The sequence below is a fragment of the Haemorhous mexicanus genome, chromosome 31 (genome assembly GCF_027477595.1).
Source record: "Haemorhous mexicanus isolate bHaeMex1 chromosome 31, bHaeMex1.pri, whole genome shotgun sequence".
In the NCBI taxonomy this organism is placed as follows: domain Eukaryota; kingdom Metazoa; phylum Chordata; class Aves; order Passeriformes; family Fringillidae; genus Haemorhous; species Haemorhous mexicanus.
In genome coordinates this window covers 3,456,777-3,480,118 of record NC_082371.1, presented here as the reverse complement: position 1 = coordinate 3,480,118, position 23,342 = coordinate 3,456,777, and the positions used below count along the sequence as shown (strand labels likewise).

Genomic DNA, 23,342 nt, shown 5'->3' with positions numbered 1-23,342 from the left:
ATGGCTGAATTTGGGGTCAGCGCTGGGGATTGGGGGGGCTCAGTGGGGTGAACCCCCCCAGTCACCCCAACCCATCCCAGATGTCCTGGTGCTGCTGATGACGGACGTGCTGGTGTTCCTGCAAGAGAAGGACCAGAAATACACCTTCCCCATGCTGGTGAGCCGCCCCCTCCTCAGCCCGACCCTCACAGGGGTCTCTGGAGCACCATTCCCCATTCCCAGCGCTCCCCAATCCCTCAGGACAAGCCTGCTGTCATCTCCTTGCAAAACCTGATCGTGAGGGACATCGCCAACCAGGAGAAGGGCATGTTCCTGATCAGCGCGGCCCCGCCCGAGATGTACGAGGTGCACGCGGCCTCGCGGGACGACCGCAACCACTGGATGAAGGTCATCCAGCAGGCCGTCAGCCTGTGAGTGTCCCCCGGGACTTGGGGACACCTGGGACCCCCCCCCGGGATGTCTGGGAATGGCTGGGGGGGCCATGGGGACAGGGTGGGTGGTGGTGGGTGCTGGGATCTGGAGGGGAAAAGGGGATGGGTGGCGGGTGATGGGGTTGGGGGGGTCCTGGCTCTGACCCCCCCCCCAATCCTGGCTCTCCCAGCTGTCCAAGCCGCCAGGATTTTCCCCTGATTGAGACGGAGACTGAAGCGTCCTTGCGGAAGCTGAAAGGTGGGGGCTCCTCCCTGTTCATCCCAATCCACACCATCCCATCAACCCCATCCCATCCCATCCCATCCCATCCCATCGATCCCATCCCATCCCATCCCATCAATCCCATCCTAGCCCATTGATCCCATCCCATCTCATCCCACCCCATCAATCCAATCCCATTCCATCCCATCCCCCATTGATCCCATCCCACTGATCCCATCACATTGACCTCATCCCACCCCATCCCATCCCACTCATCCTATCCCATCAATCCCATCCTGTCCCATCCCATGGATCCCATCCCATCAATCCCATAGATCCCATTAATCCCATCCCATCATATCAATCCCATCCCATAGATCCCATTGATCCCATCCCATCCCATTGATCCCATCCCATCCCATCCCATCCCATCCATCCCATCAATCCCATCCCATTGATCCCAACCTATCCCATCGATTCCATCCAATCTCATCCCATCCCATCAATCCCATCCCATCAATCCCATCCCATCAATCCCATCCCATTGATCCCATCCCATCAATCCCATCCCATAGATCCCACTGATCCCATCCCATCCTATCCCACTGATCCCATTGATCCCATCCCATTGATCCCATCCCATTGATCCCACCCCACTGATCCCATTGATCCCACCCCATCCCACTGATCCCATTGATCCCAGCCCATCCCATCCCATCCCATGGATCCCATCCTATCCCACTGATCCCATGGATCCCATTGATCCCATCCCACTGATCCCATTGATCCCATTGATCCCATTGATCCCATCCCATTGATCTCATTGATCCCATCCCACTGATCGCATTGATCCCATCCCACTGATCTCATTGATCCCATCCCATCCCATCCCATGGATCCCATCCCATCCCACTGATCCCGTGGATCCCATTGATCCCATGGCTCCCACCCCAATTCCCGCTGACCCCGCTCCATCCCCCTCCCCTCGCAGAGCGCATGGAGCAGCACGACCGGCAGATCGCGGCGCTGCTCGAGGACAAGGTTGGCATCTTTGCCGACATGCTGGCACTGGGCAGCGGCTGCTCCGAGCCCCCCGCAGCCCCCCGGGGGACCCCCTTCCCTGGGGACCCCGCCCGGGGCCCCCGCGGGGACCTTCTGCTGCACGACGCCATCCGGGAAGGTAGGGCCGGGTCCCGGGAGCTTTTTTTGAGTTGTTTTGATAAGTTTTTGGAGGTTTATGACATGTTTAATTAGCTGAGTTACTTCTGGAGGCATAAAAATTAGTAGGGTGGGTTTTGTTGTGGTGTTGGAAATACAAACATAAAATAATAAATACAAGGGGAAATAATAAACAGAGAAAATTGAGTTAAGTGTTACAAGTTTTTGGTAAAACGCTTTATAAAAGTAGTTAGCTTCTTTGTTTGCTCCTTTTTCTAGTTAGTTGCTTAGGTGGGACTTTTTGGGTTTTGTGTAATTAGCTGTTTTTAAGTTTAAGGTGAAGCTCTTTAGGGTTATGAGGTGGTTTTTTTTCACCTAATCAAAGAGAGAAACTTCTGTGCTTCTTTCCTTTTGAAGAGAACAAAAAATCACTTTGTCACTCCATCCACACAAAGCAGCTCCGGGATGGGGAGATCCAGGGTGGGAAGGGGAGGAAGGGGATGCTCTGGGCTGGGATGGAAACTTCTGGATGCCCTAGGATGGGGAAACTGAGGCAGGGCTCCGCCCTTCCCCCACAGTGGAGTGCCTGAAGGAGATTTTCACGGGATGCACCCGGGATCGGGACCAGAACCAGAACCAGAACCAGAACAACCCCCCCGAGGTCGAGAGCTGCGCCAGCCCCAGTGCCAGCAGTAAGGGGGGGACACAGGGAGGGGTTCCTGGGTTGGGGGAGACCCCCGGGACCCCCTTGGGGCTCACCCAGCCTTCCCTGCAGACGGTGACTCCGGCAGCATCAACGGCTCCTTGGAATTCCGGGCGGATCCGGACGCTGGGCAGCGGGTGAGTTGGGGAGGGGGCACAAGGGGACAGCTGGGGGGGACAGGGGGACACAGCTAGGACCCCCCCAGCCTGCACTGGGACCCTCAGTGTCACCCCACTCTCTTCACAGGACGGGAATGGGAACCAGGTCCCGCCGAGGGGATCCCAGGAGGTGAGGGAAGGGTTTTGGGGTGGGGGGTGGTGCCCCCGATGTGGCACTCGGGGTTCACCTCCCCTCTCCCCAAATCCTGTCCCCTACAGGAGATCAACCAGCGCCTGGTGAACCTCTACGGGCTCCTGCTGCGGCTCCAGGTGGGACAGGGGGACAGGAGGGGGGACAGGGGGTACCCCTGCCCAAATCCATCCTGCTCCCACATCCCTTCCTTTCCTCGTTCTCCCCCTCTGCCCCTCTCTGTCCCCTTCCCACTCCCCTCTTTCTCATCTTTCCCCCTTGCTCCCTCGTGCCCTGTTCTCCCTTTTTTTCCCCTTTTCCCCCTTTCCCCTGCTTTGTCCCCTTCCCCCCTTTCTTCTCATTACCCCCCATTCCCTCTTTTTTCCCCCTTTTCCCCTACTTTGTCCCCTTCCCATTCCCCTCTTTCTCCTCATTGCTCCCGTTCCCTCTTGCCCTATTCCCCTTTTTTTTTCCCCCATTTTCCCCCTTTCCCCCCGCTTTTTTCACCATTTTTTCCCCTTTTTCCCCCCCTTTTCCCCGATCCTTCTCTCCTTTCCCCGGACCCCTCTCTCCCCGCAGGTCCACCTGACCCACCAGGAGGTGCTGCTGGAGCTGCAGCTGCCCGAGGGGCTGCAGCGGCCGCGGCCCCGCCGGGGCTCCCAGCCGGCCGTGCCGGTAACCGGAGCGGCGGAACCGGGTCCCGGGGCGGAGCTGGCGCTGCTGCAGCGGCAGCACGGGCTGGTGCAGGAGGAGCTGAGCCGCTGCCGCCAGCTCTGCCAGGAGCGGGCGCAGGAGGCGGCGGCGCTGGAGTCGCGCCTGCGGGACAGCGAACGGGAGCGCTCCCGGTTGGAACGGGAGCTGCAGGAGGCGCGGGGGGCACCGGCGGGGCCGCGGGGCCGGAGGGCGGCGGAGCCCCGGCGTAGGAGCCTCCCGGCTGGGGATGCGCTGTACCTGAGCTTCACCCCCCCGCAGGTGAGGGCGGGGGCACCGGGGGCACCGGGGGCACCGGGAGCACCGGGGGCGGGCACGGCCCGGGGAGGGGTCGCTGTGAGCTGTGTCCAGCTGCAGCCCCCACGCGTCGGGGGGGCTCTGGGTGATCCCCTCTCTCTGTTCCCACCCCTCAGCTGAGCCACGCCAGCCCCCCCGCCGTTGTCCCGTTCCACGCCCCTGCCTTCCCCGGCTCCCGGGACGAGCTGGAATTCCGGGCAACCGACCCCGAACGGCTGCGGGAGGGTGAGGACACCCTGGACGTGCTCCTGGAGGACGAGGGGGGCTTGGGGAGTCGCCACTCCCCCCCCGCCAGCCCCCGAGGTGGGTCCCTGTTTTGAGGGGGGTAGATCCCACCCTGGGGTCCCGGTTTTATATTTGGGGGGGGGGGTTAACATGGAATTTTTCCGTAGATTTCCTGAGGATGCAGGATATTCCCGAGGAGGTGGAGAACAGCCAGGAGCTGAAGGAGGGCGACGGGGACAGTTAGGGACCCCCGCAGCCCCCCCAGCACCCCACGATTCCCCCCCAGGACACGCCGGGGGCTGGATCCAGCTGTGGGGAGCGTCGGGAAAAGCGGGATGGGGACGCTGCTATTCCCACGGGAGCCTTATGGGAATTGGGGAGGGGGGTCCAGTCGCCCCCTCCCCTACTCCAACCCGGGGGGGACAGGGGTGACATCGTGTTCCTCCTCTTCCCGCTGGGATTTATTTATTTATTTGGATGTTTTGGGGTGCGGGAGGTGGCCCCGGGTGGGAGGGGGGGGAACCTCCCGTTCCTGGGTCAGCGGTGACAGTGACACCCCCCACCCCACCCCGGTGTCGGGGGGCTGCCCAAGGGTGGGGCGGGGAGGGACGGGGTCCCCGCGGATTAACTGTAAAAACAAAGGATAAAAGAAATGAAAAATATAAAAAAAGAAAAAAAGAATTTGGAAAATCGTGAAAATGAAGAGTTTGGAGCCAAAATGAAGAGGGTGGGGGGGGGCTGGGGGAGGCACGGACCAGCCGGGGCGGGGGTCTCTCATCCGTGCAGTGAGGGTGGGGTCTCAGTCGGTGAGGGGGGGTCTCAGCCGGGGGGTCTGGGCCGGGTTTGGGGCGCACCCGCAGGGCGGGGCCGTTCCCGGGGCGGTGCCGAACCCGCCGGGCCGGGTGCGGGACCGGGCGCGGGGCGGGGCGGGCGGAGGACGCGGCCCCGGAGCGGCGGCTCCCGGTGGTCCCGCAGCGAGGAGGGGGTCGGGGGGGGCCGGGAGCCGAGGGGCTGGGGTCCGGGAGCTCCCGCGGGGCCGGGGGTCCCGGCCATGAAGAGGATGTTCTCCTGCTCCAGCTCGCAAGTGACGGTGAGTCCCGGCAGGGAGCAGGGGGCCCGGCCGGCTGCGATCCCAGCTCCGATCCCAGCCCGGTGCCAGCTCCGATCCCAGTCCCGGTGCCAGCCCCGGTGCCAGCTGCCATCCCAGTGCCTGTGCCAGCCCTGATCCCAGCCCGCTGCCAGCTGCAATCGCCCCCAATGCCAGCCCCGACGCTGCCTCAGTCCCGACCCCAATCCTGCTCCAACAATCCCAGCCCCAATCCCACTCCCACCCCGATTCTGGTCCCGATCCTGGCTGCAATCCCTGTCCCATCCCAATCCCAGCCCAACCCCAGTTCTGATGCTGGTCCCGATGCCCCCTGCAATCCGAGCCCCGTTCCCAGCCTCCATCCCAGCTCAACCCCAATGCCAGCCCCAATCCTGACCCCAATGCCAGCCCCCAGCCCCAATCCCGACCCAAATCCAGCCCCCAGCCCCATTGCCTTGCCCCCAGCCCCCGCTGCAGCTCCCGCAGCCCATCCCCGCTCCCAATCCCAGTCCCGGTTCCCGTTCCCAGACCCTGCTCTCGGTCGCTGGTCCCGGTGCCGGTGCCACCCCTCCCGGTGCCACGCTGGAGCCCAGCCCGGCTCGGTGGCACTCGCCAAACCAGCCGGGCGGGCACAGGCCGGGACACGCTCCGGCCTCTCCGCCCCCTCCCGGATCCCTCAGGGAGCCCCGCGGAGTGGGGAAACTGAGGCAGGAGATGCGTGGGGGGGACCCGCACTGGGGGGTCCTGTCTCGGGGTCCTGTCCCGGGTTTGGGGTCCTGTCCTGGACTTGGGGTTCCCCCCCACCCCACACAGATGGAGAGCTGGACGCGGCAGGACCAGAAGCTCCTGGAGGCGGTGACACGCGGGGACGTGGCCCGGGTGGCCGCGCTGGCCGCCCGCAAGGCCGCCCGCCCCGCCAAGCTCAACGCCAGGGGACAGTCCGCGTATGTCACCCCCGGGGGGACACGGCGGGGCTCGACGGGGGGGGGGGACACACGGGTCACGGCCACCTCTCACCCCCCCAGGCTCCACCTGGCCGCGGCCGGGGGTCTCACCGAGTGCCTGACGCTGCTGCTGGAGCACGGGGCTCCAGTCAATGAGAGCAACGATGACGGTGGGTGGGGACACCTTGGGGACACCTTGGGGACATGCAGGCAGGTCCCTGTGTCACCTCTGGAGGAGCCCAGAGCTGTCCCCCAAGGGAGAGCCCCCCGGGAGCACCCTGGGGAGTGTCCCTGAGGAGGGGGTGTCCCCTTGGGGTGTCCCTTAGGGGAGCAGGTGCCACCCAGGAGTGTCCCCACAGGCAGCACCGCCCTGCACTTGGCCACCATCGCCTGCCAGCCGCAGTGTGTGAAGGTGCTGCTGCAGGTACGGAGAGGGACGGGAACGGGGTGGGATCGGTGGGATGGGAATGGGAATGGGAATGGGAATGGGAACAGGAATGGGGATTGGATTGGGACGGAGCTGGGGGTGAAAACAGAGAGGGAGATCAGGATAGAGACAGGGATAAGGACACAGATGGGGATGTAGAGGAGGATGAGGATGGAGGTGGGGATGGGGACAAGGGCAGGGAACAAGGACGGGGATGAGGATGGGAACAGGGCTGGAATGGGGGACCCAGTGCCGTTCCCATTCCCATTCCCAATCCCACTCCCACTCCCACTCCCACTCCCACTCCTATTCCCATTCCCAATCCCACTCCCACTCCCACTCCCACTCCCACTCCCACTCCCAATCCCACTCCCACTCCCATTCCCATTCCCACTCCCACTCCCACTCCCACTCCCACTCCCACTCCCACTCCCACTCCCACTCCCATCCCCTTCCCGCTGTCCCCCCAGCACGGAGCCAACGAGCGCCACGTGGACGGGCAGAACCGGACACCGCTGCACTGGGCCGGTGAGGGGGGGAACACGGGGACACCTGGGGACATGGGGGACACCAGAGGGGTCCCCCAGAGGCCCTGCAGTGACCCCGCCCCCCCCGCAGCCTCCTCGGGCTGTGCCTCCAGCGTCCTCCTGCTCTGCGACCACGAGGCCCCGCTGGATGTCCCCGACGCTGTGAGTGGGGACAGGGGGACAGCGGGGGGTGACAGGGGACAGCGAGGGTTGGTGGTCACCCCACGTGTCCCCCCAGCACGGCCAGACCCCCCTGATGCTGGCAGCACAGGGGAACCACGTGGCTGTTTGTGCCCAGCTCCTGCGGCGTGGGGCCGAGCCCGGGCTGGCCGACAGGGATGGCAGGTGGGTGACAAGGGACATTGGGGACACTGGGGACACTGGGATGTCCTGGGGACATCGGTCTGTGGTGTCACCAATGCAGGGAAGGGATGGGAGTCACCTGTGCCACCGTGTCACTGTGTTACGGTGCCATCTTGTCACCGTGCCCGTGTGCCACCCCCTGCCACCACTCACTGTCCCCATGTCCCTTTGTGTCACATCCCTGTGTCCCTCCGTGTCACATCCCCGTGTCCCTCCGTGTCACATCCCCCGCTCAGGACGGCATTGGAGCTGGCCCTGGCTCACGGCAGCCTGGAGGTGGCAGAGCTGCTGCAGGGCCACAAGAGGGACAAGGACACCGGGAATGTCACCAGGAATGTCACCGGGGAGGCCCCGAGCTGGGCTCTCCAGAAGGTCCCAAGGAGAGGTGAGACCTCCCGGAGCCCCCTCCCCAAAAAAAGGGGAAAAAAGGGGGGGAAATGGGAAAACAACGGGGGGAAATTGGAAAAAATAGGGAAAAATTAGGAAAACGAGATTGTGTTTTTCCCTCCAGCAGAGAATGGTGCTGGACAGGTGGGAATCCAGGGCGAGGAGGAGGAGGAGGAAGAGGAGCAGCGGGACGGACGCGCTGCCCGGCGGCTGCGGGAGGAGCTGGCGAGGAAGACTCTGGAATGCCGGCGGCTGGAGGAAGCTGCCGAGGGCATCCGGCGGCGGCTGCGGGAGCTCGTGCGGCTCCTGCCGGGACGGGACGCGGGTGAGGATGAGGAGGATGAGGAGGATGACGGCGCCTGCCTGGAGCTCCTGGCCCGGCGCGTGGCGGAGCTGAGGAAGAGGACGAGGGACGAAGAGTGGGAAGGAGGACACGGCAGCGCCGAGGCTCCGGCGCTGATCCCGTTCCTGGCCTGGCTGGGAGAGGAGTGCTCCAAAATGCGGGAAGCGAAGGCCGGAGCCCTGTCCCGGGGCCGGGAGCTGCGTGGGGAAGCAGAGCGTTCCCTCCGGGCCGAGCCCGCCTGGGAGCAGCTGGCGGCGGGGCTGGAGCAGGCGCTGGAGCAGCAGGACCAGATCCACGCCAGGATGCTGCAGGGATCCCAAATCCTGCTGGAAAAGCTCCGCCGGTGCTCGGTGAACGGCACGGAGCCTGCTCCGGGCGGGAAGCACCGGGAGGAGATCCCGAGGGAGGGCGGGAGGATGGAGAAGGAGCTGCTGGAGCTGCGGGAGGGCAACGGGAAGCTCCTGGTGGAGCTGGCGCGGCTGGGCCGGGAGCGGGAGCGGCTGCAGCAGGAGCTGCGGGAGCTGCGGGATCCCGGCAAGCGGGACGAGGCGTGGCGGCTGCGCCGGGAGCTGCGGGAGCTGCGGGACGGGCTGGGAGCGCGGGTGCGGGAGGCGGGCGGCGACGCCGGGGCCGGGATTCTCCGGGATTTACACCGGCGGCTGGACGCGCTGGTGCGGTCCCAGCACGAGGCCCTGCAGCTCATCACGGAGATGGAGGGAGAGGCCGGAGAAACCCCCGGGAGCGACGGGGAGGGCGGGATACCGGGAGAACCGGGAGCGGCGCAGGGCCCGGAGAGCGGCACCGCCGGTGTCCCGCCGGGCTCGGAGGTGGAGCGGTGGCGGGAGGCGGCGGCGGCGGCCGAGGAGCAGGCGGCCGGGCGGGAACGGGAGCTGCGGGAGCTGCGGGAGACGGCGGAGGGGCTGGAGAGGAGCCTGGCAGTGCTGCGGGAGCGCGCGGCTCGGCTGGAGCGCGCCTGCCGGGACAAGGACGGGAAGGTGAGCGACGGGCTGGGGACGGGGACGGGACCTTCCCAGCACCAGTCCCATTCCCGTCATCATCCTCCTGCCATCCTTGTCCCCATCGCTGACCCATTCTGGTCTTCGTCTTCCTCTCATCCTTGTCTCCATCGCTGACCCCTTCCCATCTTCCTCTTCCTCCCATATCCATCCCCATGCCTTTCCCATCCCATTCCCAGTCCTCTTTCCATCATCATCATCATCATCATCATCATCATCATCATCATCATCATCATCTTCATCATCATCATCATCATCATCATCATCATCCCTTTCTCACTGTCCCCATTCCCATCCCACCCCATCCCCATCCTGCTCCCCCTCCCAGCCCCATTTTGGGGGCACCTCATGGATTCAGGGGAGAACTGAGCAGGACCTTGGGGGCTGGCAGGGACCAAGGGGGCTCTGGGGGTGCTGAGAACAACCAACCCCCACCAGCCCCCCAAATCTGCCCCTGATTTTGCCCCCTCAGCTGAAGCAGCTGCTGGTGGAGACAGAGAAACTCTCGGCCGAGGTGTTGGGGCTGCGGGGCCGGAGCGCCCGGCTCCAGCTGCAGCTGGAGGTGAGGACAGAGCCCGGTGTCACACCGTGTCACCCTTTGTAGCCTCTTGTCACTCCGAGTCACCCAGTGCCACCCTGTGTCCGCCCAGGTCCAGCAGAAGCAGCACCGGGACACCGTGGCCGTGTACCGGAGCCACCTCCTCCAGGCTGCCCAGGTGGGACCCCCTGGCCCTGCCCGGGGTCTCTGGGGGGGGGTGGCGGGGTGGGGACACAGTTTTGGGTGGGATCCCGGCAAAAGCCACACTCCTTCCTCCGCAGGGATTCATGGACGAGGGCGTCCACGCCGCGCTGCTGCGGATCCTGCGGGCCGAGGCGGCAGCGGGGCCGTGGCATTAAAGCGGGAAACTGCGACACACACGTGGCCGTGTCCCATTCTGTGTCCCTTTCTGTGTCCCATTCTGTGTCCCATCCCGTGTCCCCATCCCAACAGCCCGAGGAAGGGGGTGTACCCTCTCCATTCCCCTGGAATCCACCCGAAACCACGGAAACCCCACTCCAGGACGGGCTGGGATCCCGCTGGAATTTTATTCCCGCTCCTCCCCCCGGCCGGGCCCCGCCCGCCACCGCCCCAGCGCGAATTTGGTGCCGGTGCTGACGCGCTCCAGGTCGGGGCCGCGGGCCGGGGCCCGGCGCAGGAGGATCCCGGTGGGAATCCGGGAGCTGCGGAAGCCGTCGGGGCTCAGCTCCGTGATCCTGGCACGGGGAACGGGCTCAGGAACGGGGCCATGGCGAGGCTGGGCAGCCCCAGGGGCTCTCCAGCCTCGTGTCGCTGTCCCCACGGTGGCAGGGGGGTCTCACCCCACGGTGGCCGGCAGCTCTCTGGGGAATGATCCCGATCCCGGTCCCGATCCCGATCCCGGTCCTTCGGCTCCATCCTCGGTGGCAGCGATGGCCTCCAGGAGCCGAGGCTCCAGCCAGGCCACGGCGCTGACCTCACACGGGCTCGGGCACAGGCGGGCCTGGGCATGGACCCCTCGTGGAGGGAGAGACCCCCACGGTGGGGGGAACCCCAACCTCGACAGGGACCCCCACCCCCGGAGGGACCCCAGCCTCAGGAGGGACTGTCAGGGGAGGAACAGCCCGGCCATGGAGGGACCCCCACCTTCAGAGAGACCCCCACCCAGAGAGGGACTGCACAAGAAGAGGGGCCCCCCACCCACGGAGGGACCCCACCCAGGGAGGGACCCCCACCCAGGGAGGGACTGCACAAGAAGAGGGGCCCCCCACCCACGGAGGGACCTCACCCACGGAGGGACCCCACCCAGGGAGGGACCCCCTTGGAGGTGACCCCCGCCCCCGGAGGTGCCCCCACCTGCAGCCGCTGGCGGGGCTCGGCCGAGCGCAGCCCCAGGTAGGTGACAATGTGGTGGCACCGCGGTGGCCCCCAGCTCAGCGAGGGGGGGAACAGGGACTGCGGGGAGCAGGAGTGACCCGTGGGGCAGGGCGGCCACCTGGTGGTGTCACCCCCTGCCCAGCCCCGGGTTAGGGGGGAGGTCGTTACCTCCCAGAGGCCGAGCAGGTGCCAGGAGAAGGTTCCAGGCTCCAGGTGCAGCCCTGTCTCCTCGGCCAGCTCCCGTAGACCCGCGGCCACCAGCTGGGGGTTCGGGGGGTCACAGGTGTCCCCACACTCACCTGGGCACCCCCTGCCCTCCCCGTGCTGTCACCTCACCTCTTCTCCAGGCTCCAAGTGCCCACCTGAGTGGGGGGGACAAAAGTCAGGGGACCCCAAAACACCTGTCCCCCCCCCCCCGAGCTGCTGTCCCCCGTCCTCGCGCTCACCTGGTGGCACCCAAACGTTGGGGAAGTGGCGCAGGGTGGTGGCCCGGCGGGTCAGCAGGACGTGGCCGCAGGTGGCCTCCAGCAGCACGGCCACCGCTGCGACCACCCCCGCGTGTCCCCCCCGGTCACCCGGCGTGTCCCCTCCCAGCTTGGCGGGGCAGAAGGGGGGTCTCTGCGGGGACAGGGGATGTCAGGGGTGCCCTGGTTCCCCGAGGGGACGCGGTGGCACCGGTGGTGACACCGGGGCTGGTGGCCCCGCGCACCTTGAGGACGGTGACGGTGGAGCCAGGGAAGGCGACATCAGAGATGAGGAAGCGGCCGCGCTCCAGCCCGCAGCTCACCAGGGCCACGTCCGTGTGCGCGGGGCAGAACACGCCGGTGACACTCTGCGGGGACACCGCTGTCACTGTCACCGCGCTGTCACCGCGCTGTCACCGCGCTGTCACCGCACCGCCGCAGTGGCCGCTCCCCCCGCCCTGCACTGACCGCCCCGGTACCCCCACAGTCCCCAGACCCCGCCATTGCCCCCCGGTGCCCCCCGGTGCCCCCGGTGCCCCCCGGACCTTCCCGAACGCCGCCGCCCCCCCCGCCCCCGCGCGCCGCACGTGCACGAGCACGCGCGCGCCCGCCATGACGGGGGGCGGGGTCTCCTGGGAAGGTGGGCGGGGCTTGACGCCTTCCGGGGGCGGGGCCTCAGCCGAGCCGGGGATTGCGCCCCCTGCAGGAACCGCCGGGAATGGCCCCGCCCTCGGGAGGTCACCGAGATTGGGGACAGTTCTGTGTCCCCCGTGTGTCCTGTGTGTGTCCTGTGTGTGTCCTGTGTCCTCTGTGTGTCCCCGTGTGTCCCTGTGTGTCCTGTCTGTGTCCCCCGTGTGTCCTGTCTGTGTCCCCGTGTGTCCTGCGCGTGTCCGTGTCCTCCGCGTTCCCCCACTGGAGACACTGTCACCTGCCACCCCTCAGGGACACGACCAACACTCCGGCGACACCGCTGTGTCCCCAGGGCTGCCACCATCGCTCCGGCGACATCGCCCCCCTCTGTCCCCGAGCGGTGCCATCCCAGGCCATGCCAGCAGATGTCACCCCCTGCCCGCCCCCTCGGGACCCCCGCCATCCCCCCGAGCCTCGGGGGTGTCCCCAGCGTCCCCCACCCCTGCCATGTCCCCAGGCTCCCCGGTGACACTCGGGGACACCGGAGCCTGAGCGGGAGCACCGGGGGGCAGCTCAGTGCTCCCAGTACGTCCCAGTAACCCCCAGCAGCTCTCGGTGGCCACTCGGGCGAGTCCAGTGGCCACGCCACGGTGCGGGTGACAAATCCTCGTTCTGGGGACAGAGAGGGGACACACGGGTGGCCGCCACACCGCACGCGCGCGGCGGTTACACGCGGGAGCGCGCACCGACGAGGGGGGGGGTGTCACAGCCGCGCACACGCGCGTGCAAACCCCCCCCCCACCCCAACCCCCCCCCCCGGCAGTTAATGAGGATCATCTCATTAACGGGGATTAACGCCTATCTATAGGCTGGCCGCGGGGGGAGCCCCGGTCCCGCGGCGGGGGCTGTGCGGTCCCCACGGGGGTCCCCGGTCCCGCCCCCCGGCCCCGCTCCGGCCGGTGCCCGGTCCCGGCCCGTTCCGGGGCGGAGCCGCTCGGGACCGAGCGGGGAGCGGAGCCGGTACCGAGCGCCGAGGGGTCGGGAGGGGCGGGGGTTGGGGGGATGTTGGGGCAGGGGGTGGTGGAGGGGTGGGAGGGGGGGGGGTTGTGGTGAGTTTGGGGTGGTTTGGGGTGAATTTGGGGTGGTTTGGGGTGATTTTGGGGTGGGTTTGGGGTGGTTTTGGGGTGTAGGCTGGGTGTTGAGGGGTGTTGGGGCGGGGGGTGGTTTTGGGGTAGTTTTGGAGTGGGTTTGGGGTGGGTTTGGGGTGGGTTTGGGGTGGTTTTGGGGTGAAGGCTGGGTGTTGTGGGGTGTTGGGGCGGGGGGTGGTTTTGGGGTAGTTTTGGAGTGGTTTTGGGGTGATTTTGGGGTGGGTTTGGGGTGGTTTGGGGTGAAGGCTGGGTGTTGTGGGGTGTTGGGGCGGGGGGTGGTTTTGGGGTAGTTTTGGAGTGGTTTTGGGGTGGGTTTGGGGTGGGTTTGGGGTGGTTTGGGGTGAATTTGGGGTGGGTTGGGGGTGGTTTTGGGGTAGTTTTGGAGTGGTTTTGGGGTAGTTTTGGAGTGGGTTTGGGGTGGTTTTGGGGTGAAGGCTGGGTGTTGTGGGGTGTTGGGGCGGGGGGTGGTTTTGGGGTAGTTTTGGAGTGGTTTTGGGGTGGGTTTGGGGTGGGTTTGGGGTGGTTTTGGGGTGTACGCTAGGTGTTGAGGGGTGTTGGGGCAGGGGGTGTGTAGGGCGCTGTATGGGGCCATGGAGTTTGGGGACGGGGCGGTTTTGGGGTGTTTTTGGGTGGGACGCTGAGTGTTGTGAGGGTGTCCTGGGGGTACTCGGGGTGCGGGGTCGGGGTGTAGGGGGGTGTTTTGGGGGTGCTGGGGCGGTGCGGGTGGGTGCTGTACAATGGGGCTCCTGTGCTGGGGGAAATGTCCCGGCACTGGTGGCAGCAGCTCCCGGAGCACTGGGAGCACTGGGAGCACTGGGAGCACTGGGAGCACTGGGGACTTTGGGACAGGAACATTGGAACAGGGGGAAATGGGGACCACTGAGAGGACTGGGGACACTGGGAGCGCTGTCCCCACACTGTCCCCACTCCACCCCCCATCCCCGCGCCTCAGTTTCCCCCCGCTCGCAGCCCGGGGCGGGGCGGGGGGGTCGCTCTCAGCCCCACCCGCGATGCCGGGGGTCCCGCTGCTCTTCGTCCTCCTCCTCCTCCTCCTCCTCGCCGGGACCCCCGCCCAGTCCTTCCCGCGGGACCTGGTGGCTCGCAGCACCGTGGGGCTGGCAGGTGAGCGGGGCTCGGGGGGCAGCCCCGGGGGGGGGCTCGGGGGATGCCGGGGGTCTCACCGCGCCCTCCCACTCCGCAGCCACCGCCGCCTACCCGCGTTTTGGGGGTCTCCGGGGGAACAACGGCACGGCTCGGCTCGGCCTGGACTTCCAGCGCATGCTGCGGCTCAACGGGACGCTCTTCGTGGCCGCCCGGTGAGCGCGGCCAGGCTCGCCGGTGTGCCGGGACACGGCTCCGGTGTTGAGCATCCTTATGTGCGCTTGTGCAAGGATTTGCACGCTCCTACGCCCCTGTCAGTGCGTGATCCCGCTGTCCCCTGTGCGTGTTGTCCCCGTGTCCCCTTGCACACTCACCTCCCCCCCCCCAGGGACCACATCTACGCCTTCGACCTGCGGCAGGACAAGGGGACGCTGTACCCGCAGCGGGTAAGGGGGACGGGGACAGCGACCCTGGGGACAAGGGGGGCACACAGGGGGGCGAGGATCCCCGTGCCCACCCACCCCTTGGCACGTCTCACCTGGCAGCACCTCACCTGGGAGACGCAGGACAGGGAGAACTGCGCCATGCGGGGCCGGCGGCAGGTGAGGGGGTGTGGAGGGGGGGTTTGGGGTGCAGGAATTTGGGGTGCGGGGTTTGAAGGTACAAAGGGCGGGGCAAACAAGGCTCAGGGCATGAGAAGGTGGCGACGCCAGGGTCACCTGTGTCCCCCCCACAGGACGAGTGTCACAACTACATCCGGGTGCTGGTGCCCCGCGACGGCGAGACCCTCCTGGCTTGTGGCACCAACGCCTTCAGCCCCCTGTGCCGCATCTACCAGGTGGGGGGCCCGGGACCCCCGAAATGGGGGGGGGGGCTCGCAGCCTTCTGGGGGTGCCTGGGGGGGTCTCAGCCCCAGCAGGGCGATTCCCAGAGCACGGAGGTTCTCAGCCATGTCCGTGCTGGGGTTGGGGATGGCACAAAGTGGGTGCTGAGTATTTGAGGGGGGTCTCACGGCCTCTGGGCGTGTCCCCCCCCCAAGGTGAGCAGCCTGGCACAGCAGGGTGACGAGGTCAGTGGCCAAGCCCGGTGTCCCTTCGATGCCAAGCAAAGCATCGTGGCCGTCTTTGTCGGTGGGTGCTGGGCAGGTGGGGGGGCACGGGTGGGCCGGGGGGGCACGGGGGTGACCCGGTGTGTCCCCCCCCGCAGATGGCAGCCTGTACTCGGCCACGGTGGCCGATTTCCAGGCGAGTGATGCCGTGATCTACCGCAGCCTGAGCCCCGGGCAGGCTCCCCTGCGCACCCTCAAGTACAGCTCGCGCTGGCTGCAGGGTACCCCGAAATGGGGGGGTCTGGGGGGGTCTGGAGGGGTCTGGGGGGGTGGGATGGGGGTACAGGGGTGTAGGAGGGCGTGGGGTAGGGGTTACAGGTGTGGAGGGATGAGGCAGAGTGGGGCAGGGGGATGTGGGGATGGGGTTGGGGGGTGCAGGGCTGCAGTCTGGGGGTACAGGGGGGCAGGATGCAGAGGAGGGGGTGTGGGACAAGGACAGGAGGTGGCAGGAGCTGATGGTCCCTCCAACCTCCCCTTGCCCCCCCCAGAACCCCACTTTGTCCAGGTGCTGCCCTACGGCCCCTACGTCTACTTCTTCTTCAGGGAGGTGGCAGTGGAGCTCAGCGCCCTGGGCAAGGTGGGTGCGGGGACAGGGGGCACAGGGGGACCCCCCACCCTGGGGTGGAGGCAGGGGAGACTCCTGAGCCCCTCACCAGGATGGGTGCCCCCCAGGTGCCAGCCTGAGATGCCTGGGAGATGCCCAGGTGTGCCCAGGTGTCCTGGGTGGTGAACCTGAGGGTGCCCAGGTGGTGACCCTGAGGGTGTCTGGGTGGTGACCCTGAGGGTGTCCAGGTGCTGACCCCGGGTGCCCAGGTGCTGAGCCGGTTCCCGTGCAGGTGCTGGTGGCCCGGGTGGCCCAGCTGGTGACCCTGAGGGTGTCTGGGTGGTGACCCTGAGGGTGTCCAGGTGTCTGGGTGGTGACCATGAGGGTGTCTGGGTGGTGACCCTGAGGGTGTCCAGGTGCTGACCCCAGGTGTCCAGGTGCTGAGCCGGTTCCCGTGCAGGTGCTGGTGGCCCGGGTGGCCCAGGTGGTGACCCTGAGGGTGTCCAGGCGTCTGGGTGGTGACCATGAGGGTGTCTGGGTGGTGACCCTGAGGGTGCCCAGGTGCTGACCCCAGGTGTCCAGGTGCTGAGCCGGTTCCCATGCAGGTGTTGGTGGCCCAGGTGGCCCAGGTGGTGACCCTGAGGGTGTCCAGGTGTCTGGGTGGTGACCATGAGGGTGTCTGGGTGGTGACCCTGAGGGTGTCCAGGTGTCTGGGTGGTGACCCTGAGGTTGTCCAGGTGCTGACCCCGGGTGTCCAGGTGCTGAGCCGGTTCCCGTGCAGGTGCTGGTGGCCCGGGTGGCCCAAGTGGTGACCCTGAGGGTGTCCAGGTGTCTGGGTGGTGACCATGAGGGTGTCTGGGTGGTGACCCTGAGGGTGTCTGGGTGGTGACCCTGAGGGTGCCCAGGTGCTGACCCCCGGTGCCCAGGTGCTGAGCCGGTTCCTGTGCAGGTGCTGGTGGCCCAGGTGGCCCAGGTGGTGACCCTGAGGGTGCCCAGGTGCTGACCCCGGGTGCCCACGTGCTGAGCCGGTTCCCGTGCAGGTGCTGGTGGCCCGGGTGGCCCAAGTGGTGACCCTGAGGGTGCCCAGGTGTCTGGGTGGTGACCCTGAGGGTGTCCAGGTGCTGACCCCGGGTGTCCAGGTGCTGAGCCGGTTCCCGTGCAGGTGTTGGTGGCCCGGGTGGCCCAGGTGGTGACCCTGAGGGTGTCCAGGTGCTGACCCCGGGTGCCCAGGTGCTGAGCCGGTTCCCATGCAGGTGCTGGTGGCCCGGGTGGCCCGGGTGTGCCGCAATGACCGTGGCGGGTCCCCGCGGGTGCTGGAGCGGCGCTGGACGTCCTTCCTGAAGGTGCGGCTGCAGTGCTCCGTCCCTGGGGACACCGTCTTCTACTTCGATGTCCTGGAGGCCGTGACACCGCCCCAGAGCCTGCACGGGCGCCCCGCTGTGCTCGCCCTCTTTGGCACCCAACCCAACAGGCAGGGACATGGGGACACGGGGACACTGGGATGTGGGGTCGTGGGGACCTGGGGACAGGGGGAGATGGGATGTGGGGACAGGGTGATGGTGACATGAGTAAGGACTCACATGTGGACATGGGGACACAGAGAGGGGCTTGCCCAGGGGGACATGAGGATGGACTCAAATGGGGACACAGAGGGGACACACACAGAGAAACAGAGCCTGGGGACACACCAGGGACACGGAGGGGCCCTGGTCAGACCAAAGCCATCCTGTCCCTCCCTGCTGTCACCACAGCATCCCCGGCTCGGCCGTCTGCGCCTTCTACCTGGCAGATGTGGAGCGCTCCTTCGAGGGTCCCTTCGCCGAGCCCCGCGGGACCACCTGGACCCCGGTGCCAGAGGACAGGGTCCCTCAGCCCAGGTACCCACCCAGGTACCCCCACCCACACCAGGACACCCCCAGGTGCCGCAGAAATTGCATCCCCACACCAGCTGTGCCGCAGGCCGGGCTGCTGTGCCGGGATGGGACCTGCTGCTGGCGTTGTCACCTCTGGGGACTTCCCTGATGAGACGTTGGTGTTCGCCAAGGAGCACCCGCTGCTGCACGGAGCTGTGGGACCCGTGGGAGGGAGGCCCCTCTTCACCCACACCGGCACCAGGTGCAGGGACAGGGTGGCCTTGGGGACAGGGTGGCCTCAGGGACAGGGTGGTCTTGGGGACAGGGTGGTCTTGGGGACAGGGTGGCCTCAGGGACAGGGTGGCCTCGGAGGTGGGATGGACTTAAGAAGTGAGATGCCATAAGAAGTTGGTTTTCCTAAATCACCATGGTGCATTGTAAGCTGCATTACTGCCCTTTTTCCTGGTATCTTTAGATATATCTATATATTTATATTTATATTTATATAAAAATATAAATATTTATGCATTTATGTAATTTTATATTTATATATTTATATATTTTATATTTAGACAGTCCACTTAGCCAAGGTGTCACAAGGGAACGCATTTCTGTCCTTCCTTTTAAGAGTGAGATATTAGGTGATTTTTTCCCCCCCCTAAACATTTACAACCAGAAAAAATTGAAAGAAAAACATCCCATCAAGAGATCTGAACTATTTCCTCTCTGCTGCGGAAAAGGGTGAATTAGTTAAAAGGCAATAAAAAGTGATGGATTTGTGGAGTGCCTGGCTGTGGGGACAGGGAATAGTTCATGTGAGGAGGTCCAGGCGCTGCAGGGTGGGGATGGTCCTCGTGCAAGGCTCCTGTGAAGGGTGTGTGGGACCACGGGAGGGTGCAGGAAGCCCCTGAGCCTGGCTTTACAAGCCCCTAAGCCCGGCTTTACGAGGCTGTGTCCTGCCGCAGGCTGACCCAGCTGGCCGTGGACACGGGCGCGGGGCCCCGCGGGAACCAGACCGTGCTGTTCCTGGGCGCCGAGGACGGGCGGCTCCTCAAGGTCCTGGCAGCTGCACAGAGCCCCGAGGCCACGCAGCCCCCCGGGGGGACCCCGGCACCGAGGGACACCCGAGAGCTGGGGGACAGCAGGGACAGCAGTGCCAGGACAGTGCTGCTGGAGGAGATCAGCCTCTACGACCCCGGGCGGTGAGGGCTGGGGGTCTTGGGGGGTGCTGGAGGGGGCTGGTGGGCACTGAGGGGTGCTTGGGGGGCCTGGGGGTGGGTCCTGGGCACTGTGGGGGCTGTGAGTGATGCGGGGTTTGGGGGTGTCAGGGGGGCTGTGCTGACCCCAGATGTTCTCAGGTGCCACAGCCCACAGGAGTCTGGGGGTGCCAGGGGGGCTGTGCTGACCCCGGGGGCTCTCGGGTGCCACAGCCCACGGGGGTCTGGGGGTGTCAGGGGGGCTGTGCTGACCCCGGGGGCTCTCGGGTGCCACAGCCCATGGGGGTCTGGGGGTGTCAGGGGGGCTGGGCTGACCCCGGGGGCTCTCGGATGCCACAGCCCACGGGGGTCTGGGGGTGTCAGGGGGGCTGTGCTGACCCCATGTGTTCTCAGGTGCCACAGCCCACGGGGGTCTGGGGGTGTCAGGGGGGCTGTGCTGACCCCGGGGCTCTCGGGTGCCGCAGCCCACGGGGGTCTGGGGGTGTCAGGGGGGCTGTGCCGACCCCAGGGGCTCTCAGGTGCCACAGCCCACGAAGGTCTGGGGGTGTCAGGGGGGCTGTGCTGACCATGGGTGCTGTCAGATGCCACAGCCCACGGGGGTCTGGGGGTGCCAAGGGGGCTGTGCTGACCCCATGTGTTCTCAGGTGCCACAGCCCACGGGGGTCTGGGGGTTTCAGGGGGGCTGTGCTGACCCCGGGGCTCTCGGGTGCCACAGCCCACGGGGGTCTGGGGGTGCCAGGGGGGCTGTGCTGACCCCGGGGGCTCTCGGGTGCCATAGCCCACGGGGGTCTGGGGGTTTCAGGGGGGCTGTGCTGACCCCGGGGCTCTCGGGTGCCACAGCCCACGGGGGTCTGGGGGTGTCAGGGGGTCTGTGCTGACTCCGGGGCTCTCGGGTGCCACAGCCCACGGGGGTCTGGGGGTGCCAGGGGGGCTGTGCTGACCCCATGTGTTCTCGGGTGCCATAGCCCACGGGGGTCTGGGGGTGTCAGGGGGGCTGTGCTGACCCCGGGGCTCTCGGGTGCCGCAGCCCACGGGGGTCTGGGGGTGTCAGGGGGGCTGTGCTGACCCCGGGGCTCTCGGGTGCAGGTGCCACAGCCCACGGGGGTCCGGGGTCCCCAGCCGGGTGCTGGGGCTGGAGCTGCACCTGCCGGGCCGGGAGCTGCTCGTGGCCTTCGCCGGGTGCCTGCTGCGGCTGCCCCTGAGCCGCTGCGGCCGCCACGGCTCCTGCCGAGGGTGAGCGGGGCCGGGCGGGGGCTCGGGGGGCGGGGGGTGACGGAAAAGGGGCGGGAGGGAACGGGGATGCGCACGGGAACGGGAACGTGGGAGGGCACGGAGACACAGGAGCGTGCAAAGGCACAGGGACACAAGGATGTGCAAGGTCGTGGAAGTGTCCAAGGGCACGAGGGCAGGGGAGGGGACAGGGGCACACACGGGCACACGGACATGGATGGCAGCTGTGTCCCCCTGTCCCCGCAGGAGCTGCCTGGCTGCCCGAGACCCCTACTGTGTCTGGCTGCCCTCCAGGGGCTGTGTCCCCTTCTCTGAGGACCTTCCGTGAGTTGTCCCTCCCATCCCCGACCTCCTGGGGCCCTGCCCCGTGTGGGGACGCGCTGGGGACAGAGGGTGATGTCCCCTGTGTGTCCCAGGAGTGGCTTCCAGCAGGACATGGAGGGATCCCTCGGGATCAGCGGGACCTGCCAAGGTGAAGTGGGGGAGCACGGGGGACACTGGGAATGTTTGGGGATTTCTGGAGACACGAGGTCATGGGGGGATGCAGGTGGCACCACGGTGACACTGGGGTGGCTCTGGCACACGTGGGTGATGCCAGAGGATGGGGAGGGGACACGGATGGACACAGGGGGGACCTGGCCTGATCCTGCTCTGCTCCCACAGGGGCTGCAGGGGACCATGACGAGGATGGAGATCTGGCCCACGGTCGGTGACATTGTCTGAGTACCCTGGGGACCAGGGAGGGGTGTCACAGAGTCTGGGGAGGGGGCACCAAGGACTGGGAAGGGACTGTGGTGTCCAAGAGACAAGTACGAGACCCCCAGGGACAGGAGAGGGACCCCTGGGGTGGGATAACGATCCCAAGGGTGGAAGAGGGACCCCAGGGAAGGGGAAGGACCCTGGGGTGGGGGGACCCCAGTGACCAGGAGGGACCCCAGGAACAGGAGGAGGGGGGACAAGAGAGGACCCCAGGGACAGGAGGACTGTGGGAGGGGGGACCCCAGGACTGTGAGCGAGACTGGGGGGTCTCTAGGGGGGGACACCGGGCTGACGGGAGGTCCCGCAGGGGTCCGGCACCCCGGGCCGGCTGCCGAAGCGACGGTGCCGGTGCCGGTGCTCGTGGGCTGCGTGCTGGGCGCCTTCGCCGTGGGTGCCCTGGCCACCGGGCTGCTGGCCACCTGCTGGCGCCCCGCCGTCCCCAAAACCCCCCCGGAGCCGCCGTGCGCCCCACGGACCCCGACCCAGCCGCCCGTCCCCCGCCTCTACCCCGCGCTGCCGCCGCAGGACGGGAGCGGCACCGAGCCCGAGCCCCCCGCGCTGCCCCCGGCCCGCGCCCCCCCGGGACCGGGAGCCCCGGCGCAGCCCCGCGGAGCCCCCCGGGCCGGGGCCGCCGGGCAGGGCGGTGCGGGAGGAGATGCTGCAGCGGCTGCCCGGGGGCTCGGCGTGGCCCGTGACCCCCCCGGGCACCGGATCCTTCGCCAACCGGGTGCTGCCCCGCGCCGCGGGCCCCGCGCCCCCCTTCGGCCCCCACGACCGGGCTCCGGTGCGCCTGGACGTGCCCCCCGACAGCCCCCCGGCCCCGCGGCGGCCGCTGGCACAGAGCTACTCGCTGGGGGGGACCCCCGTGAGCCCCCCCGGGCCGCCGAGGGGTCTCACCCGCATGCACTCGCTGGGGACACCGGGGGGGACATCCTGGGGACCCCGGCCCGGAGCCCTGGAGCGCTCGCTGTCCATGAAGCCCCCCCTGCTCCCCAAGCCGCTGCTGCTGCCCGCGGCCCCGGGGCGGCCCTGAGACCCTCCCGGGACACCCCAACTGCACCTGGGGGACCCCGAGTGTCACCTGAGACCCTCCCGGGACACCCCAACTGCACCTGGGGGACCCTGAGCGTCACCTGAGACCCTCCCGAGACACCCGAGTGTCACCTGAGACCCTCCCGGGACCCCGAGTGTCACCTGAGACCCTCCCAGGACACCCCAACTGCACCTGGGGGACCCTGAGTGTCATCTGAGACCCTCCCGGGACACCCCAACTGCACCTGGGGGACCCTGAGCGTCACCTGAGACCCTCCCGAGACCCTGAGTGTCACCTGAGACCCTCCCGGGACACCCCAACTGCACCTGGGGGACCCCGAGTGTCACCTGAGACCCTCCCAGGACCCCGAGTGTCACCTGAGACCCTCCCAGGACACCAGAGTGTCACCTTCCCCAGGGTGCAGGGTCCCCACCGCCCCAGCTCTCTGTCCCCATGTCACCAGGACAGCCCCCAGCAGGGTGACAGGTGACAGTGTCCCCACACTGCAGTGACAAGGTCTCCATGTCTCCCATCCCCCTGGTTTTGCTTTTTTTTTTAAATTCTTTCTAATTTATTTTCTGTTCAGGGGGGATGGGAGTTGCTGTCACCCCCCCCCCACTTGGGGACACCAGGAAGGGGGACACATGGCCCAGCCCATCCTACTGTGTAGGACCAGGGCTGGGATGGGGCACTGCAACAGTGGCACAGGATTTTAATAAAAAATACAGAACAAAAACCAAATTTAAATTGAAATTTCTGCATTCCAAAGCATTTTCCCTGGGTGGAAAAAGGGGGGGGCCAAGCATTTGTGTTCTTGTCCCAGCACTCAGGGATCCAAACAATGGGATAAAAATCCAGATTAATCAAAGAATTAGATTTGTCCCAGGAAAGGGATGGGGGTGGTTACTGCAGCCAGGAGGCAAACACGTGTCCAATTAACCCCAAAGTCTGCTAATTAACCCCAAAGTGCGCTGATGAGAGGACAGACAGGCAGGGTTCTCCTCGGGAACGGCGCGAGGCCGGAGGAGGCGCGGGCAGGAAAATCCCTGACACGGCACAGCCCGGCCTGGCCTCCCGTGGGAGGGAATTTACTGACCAAAAAAATGCTGCTTTTGGCTTAAAAAGCTCCTGGTGTTTTTCTGTGGAAGAGCTGGGTTGGAATTCCAGGCAGAGATCAGTTTTGGTCAGCTTTGGTAGATGGATATTACCAGAAATTAAACCAGGGGATTCCCCTCAAAAGGTGACAACATCC

General features: G+C 66.5%; 4 protein-coding genes across 4 annotated transcripts in view; 3 read left to right on the top strand and 1 right to left on the bottom strand.

Moving 5' to 3' along the window:
- Positions 1 to 4,696, top strand: part of ARHGEF2 (Rho/Rac guanine nucleotide exchange factor 2) — a 24,445-nt gene extending 19,749 nt beyond the window's left edge. Inside the window, exons 13-23 of the mRNA XM_059870937.1 lie at positions 1 to 157; positions 241 to 410; positions 602 to 669; positions 1,625 to 1,813; positions 2,370 to 2,483; positions 2,567 to 2,631; positions 2,741 to 2,782; positions 2,872 to 2,922; positions 3,362 to 3,754; positions 3,907 to 4,093; positions 4,183 to 4,696. Of these exons, the coding sequence (XP_059726920.1) occupies positions 1 to 157; positions 241 to 410; positions 602 to 669; positions 1,625 to 1,813; positions 2,370 to 2,483; positions 2,567 to 2,631; positions 2,741 to 2,782; positions 2,872 to 2,922; positions 3,362 to 3,754; positions 3,907 to 4,093; positions 4,183 to 4,259 (1,513 nt within the window). The 3' untranslated portion in view covers positions 4,260 to 4,696. The remainder of the gene's footprint in view (positions 158 to 240; positions 411 to 601; positions 670 to 1,624; positions 1,814 to 2,369; positions 2,484 to 2,566; positions 2,632 to 2,740; positions 2,783 to 2,871; positions 2,923 to 3,361; positions 3,755 to 3,906; positions 4,094 to 4,182) is intronic.
- Positions 4,697 to 4,952: 256 nt separating this feature from the next.
- On the top strand, positions 4,953 to 10,027 carry ANKRD35 (ankyrin repeat domain 35). Its single transcript, XM_059870866.1, has 12 exons — positions 4,953 to 5,105; positions 5,916 to 6,046; positions 6,128 to 6,216; positions 6,406 to 6,470; positions 6,944 to 7,001; positions 7,092 to 7,162; positions 7,239 to 7,345; positions 7,600 to 7,748; positions 7,878 to 9,088; positions 9,582 to 9,671; positions 9,760 to 9,825; positions 9,929 to 10,027. Exons 1-12 carry the CDS (start codon positions 5,067 to 5,069, stop codon positions 10,004 to 10,006), a joined length of 2,154 nt encoding a protein of 717 aa, XP_059726849.1. The 5' UTR covers positions 4,953 to 5,066; the 3' UTR covers positions 10,007 to 10,027.
- Positions 10,028 to 10,176: 149 nt separating this feature from the next.
- Positions 10,177 to 12,118, bottom strand: NUDT17 (nudix hydrolase 17). Its single transcript, XM_059870868.1, has 8 exons — positions 12,013 to 12,118; positions 11,713 to 11,835; positions 11,450 to 11,621; positions 11,340 to 11,365; positions 11,172 to 11,264; positions 10,983 to 11,081; positions 10,469 to 10,629; positions 10,177 to 10,363 (listed from the first exon to the last, which is right to left on the bottom strand). The coding sequence occupies exons 1-8, from the start codon at positions 12,079 to 12,081 to the stop codon at positions 10,195 to 10,197; spliced, it is 912 nt and encodes a 303-aa protein (XP_059726851.1). The 5' UTR covers positions 12,082 to 12,118; the 3' UTR covers positions 10,177 to 10,194.
- Positions 12,119 to 13,966: 1,848 nt separating this feature from the next.
- On the top strand, positions 13,967 to 22,831 carry SEMA6C (semaphorin 6C). The gene is given in 18 exon segments (XM_059871223.1): positions 13,967 to 14,367; positions 14,447 to 14,561; positions 14,735 to 14,792; positions 14,892 to 14,948; positions 15,083 to 15,184; positions 15,386 to 15,476; positions 15,553 to 15,675; positions 15,943 to 16,031; positions 17,252 to 17,469; positions 17,750 to 17,875; positions 17,958 to 18,113; positions 18,817 to 19,053; positions 20,155 to 20,301; positions 20,545 to 20,622; positions 20,715 to 20,770; positions 20,962 to 21,003; positions 21,365 to 21,633; positions 21,635 to 22,831. Coding segments are annotated over 18 exon segments (2,805 nt in total). The 5' UTR covers positions 13,967 to 13,982; the 3' UTR covers positions 22,091 to 22,831.
- Positions 22,832 to 23,342: the final 511 nt, after the last annotated feature.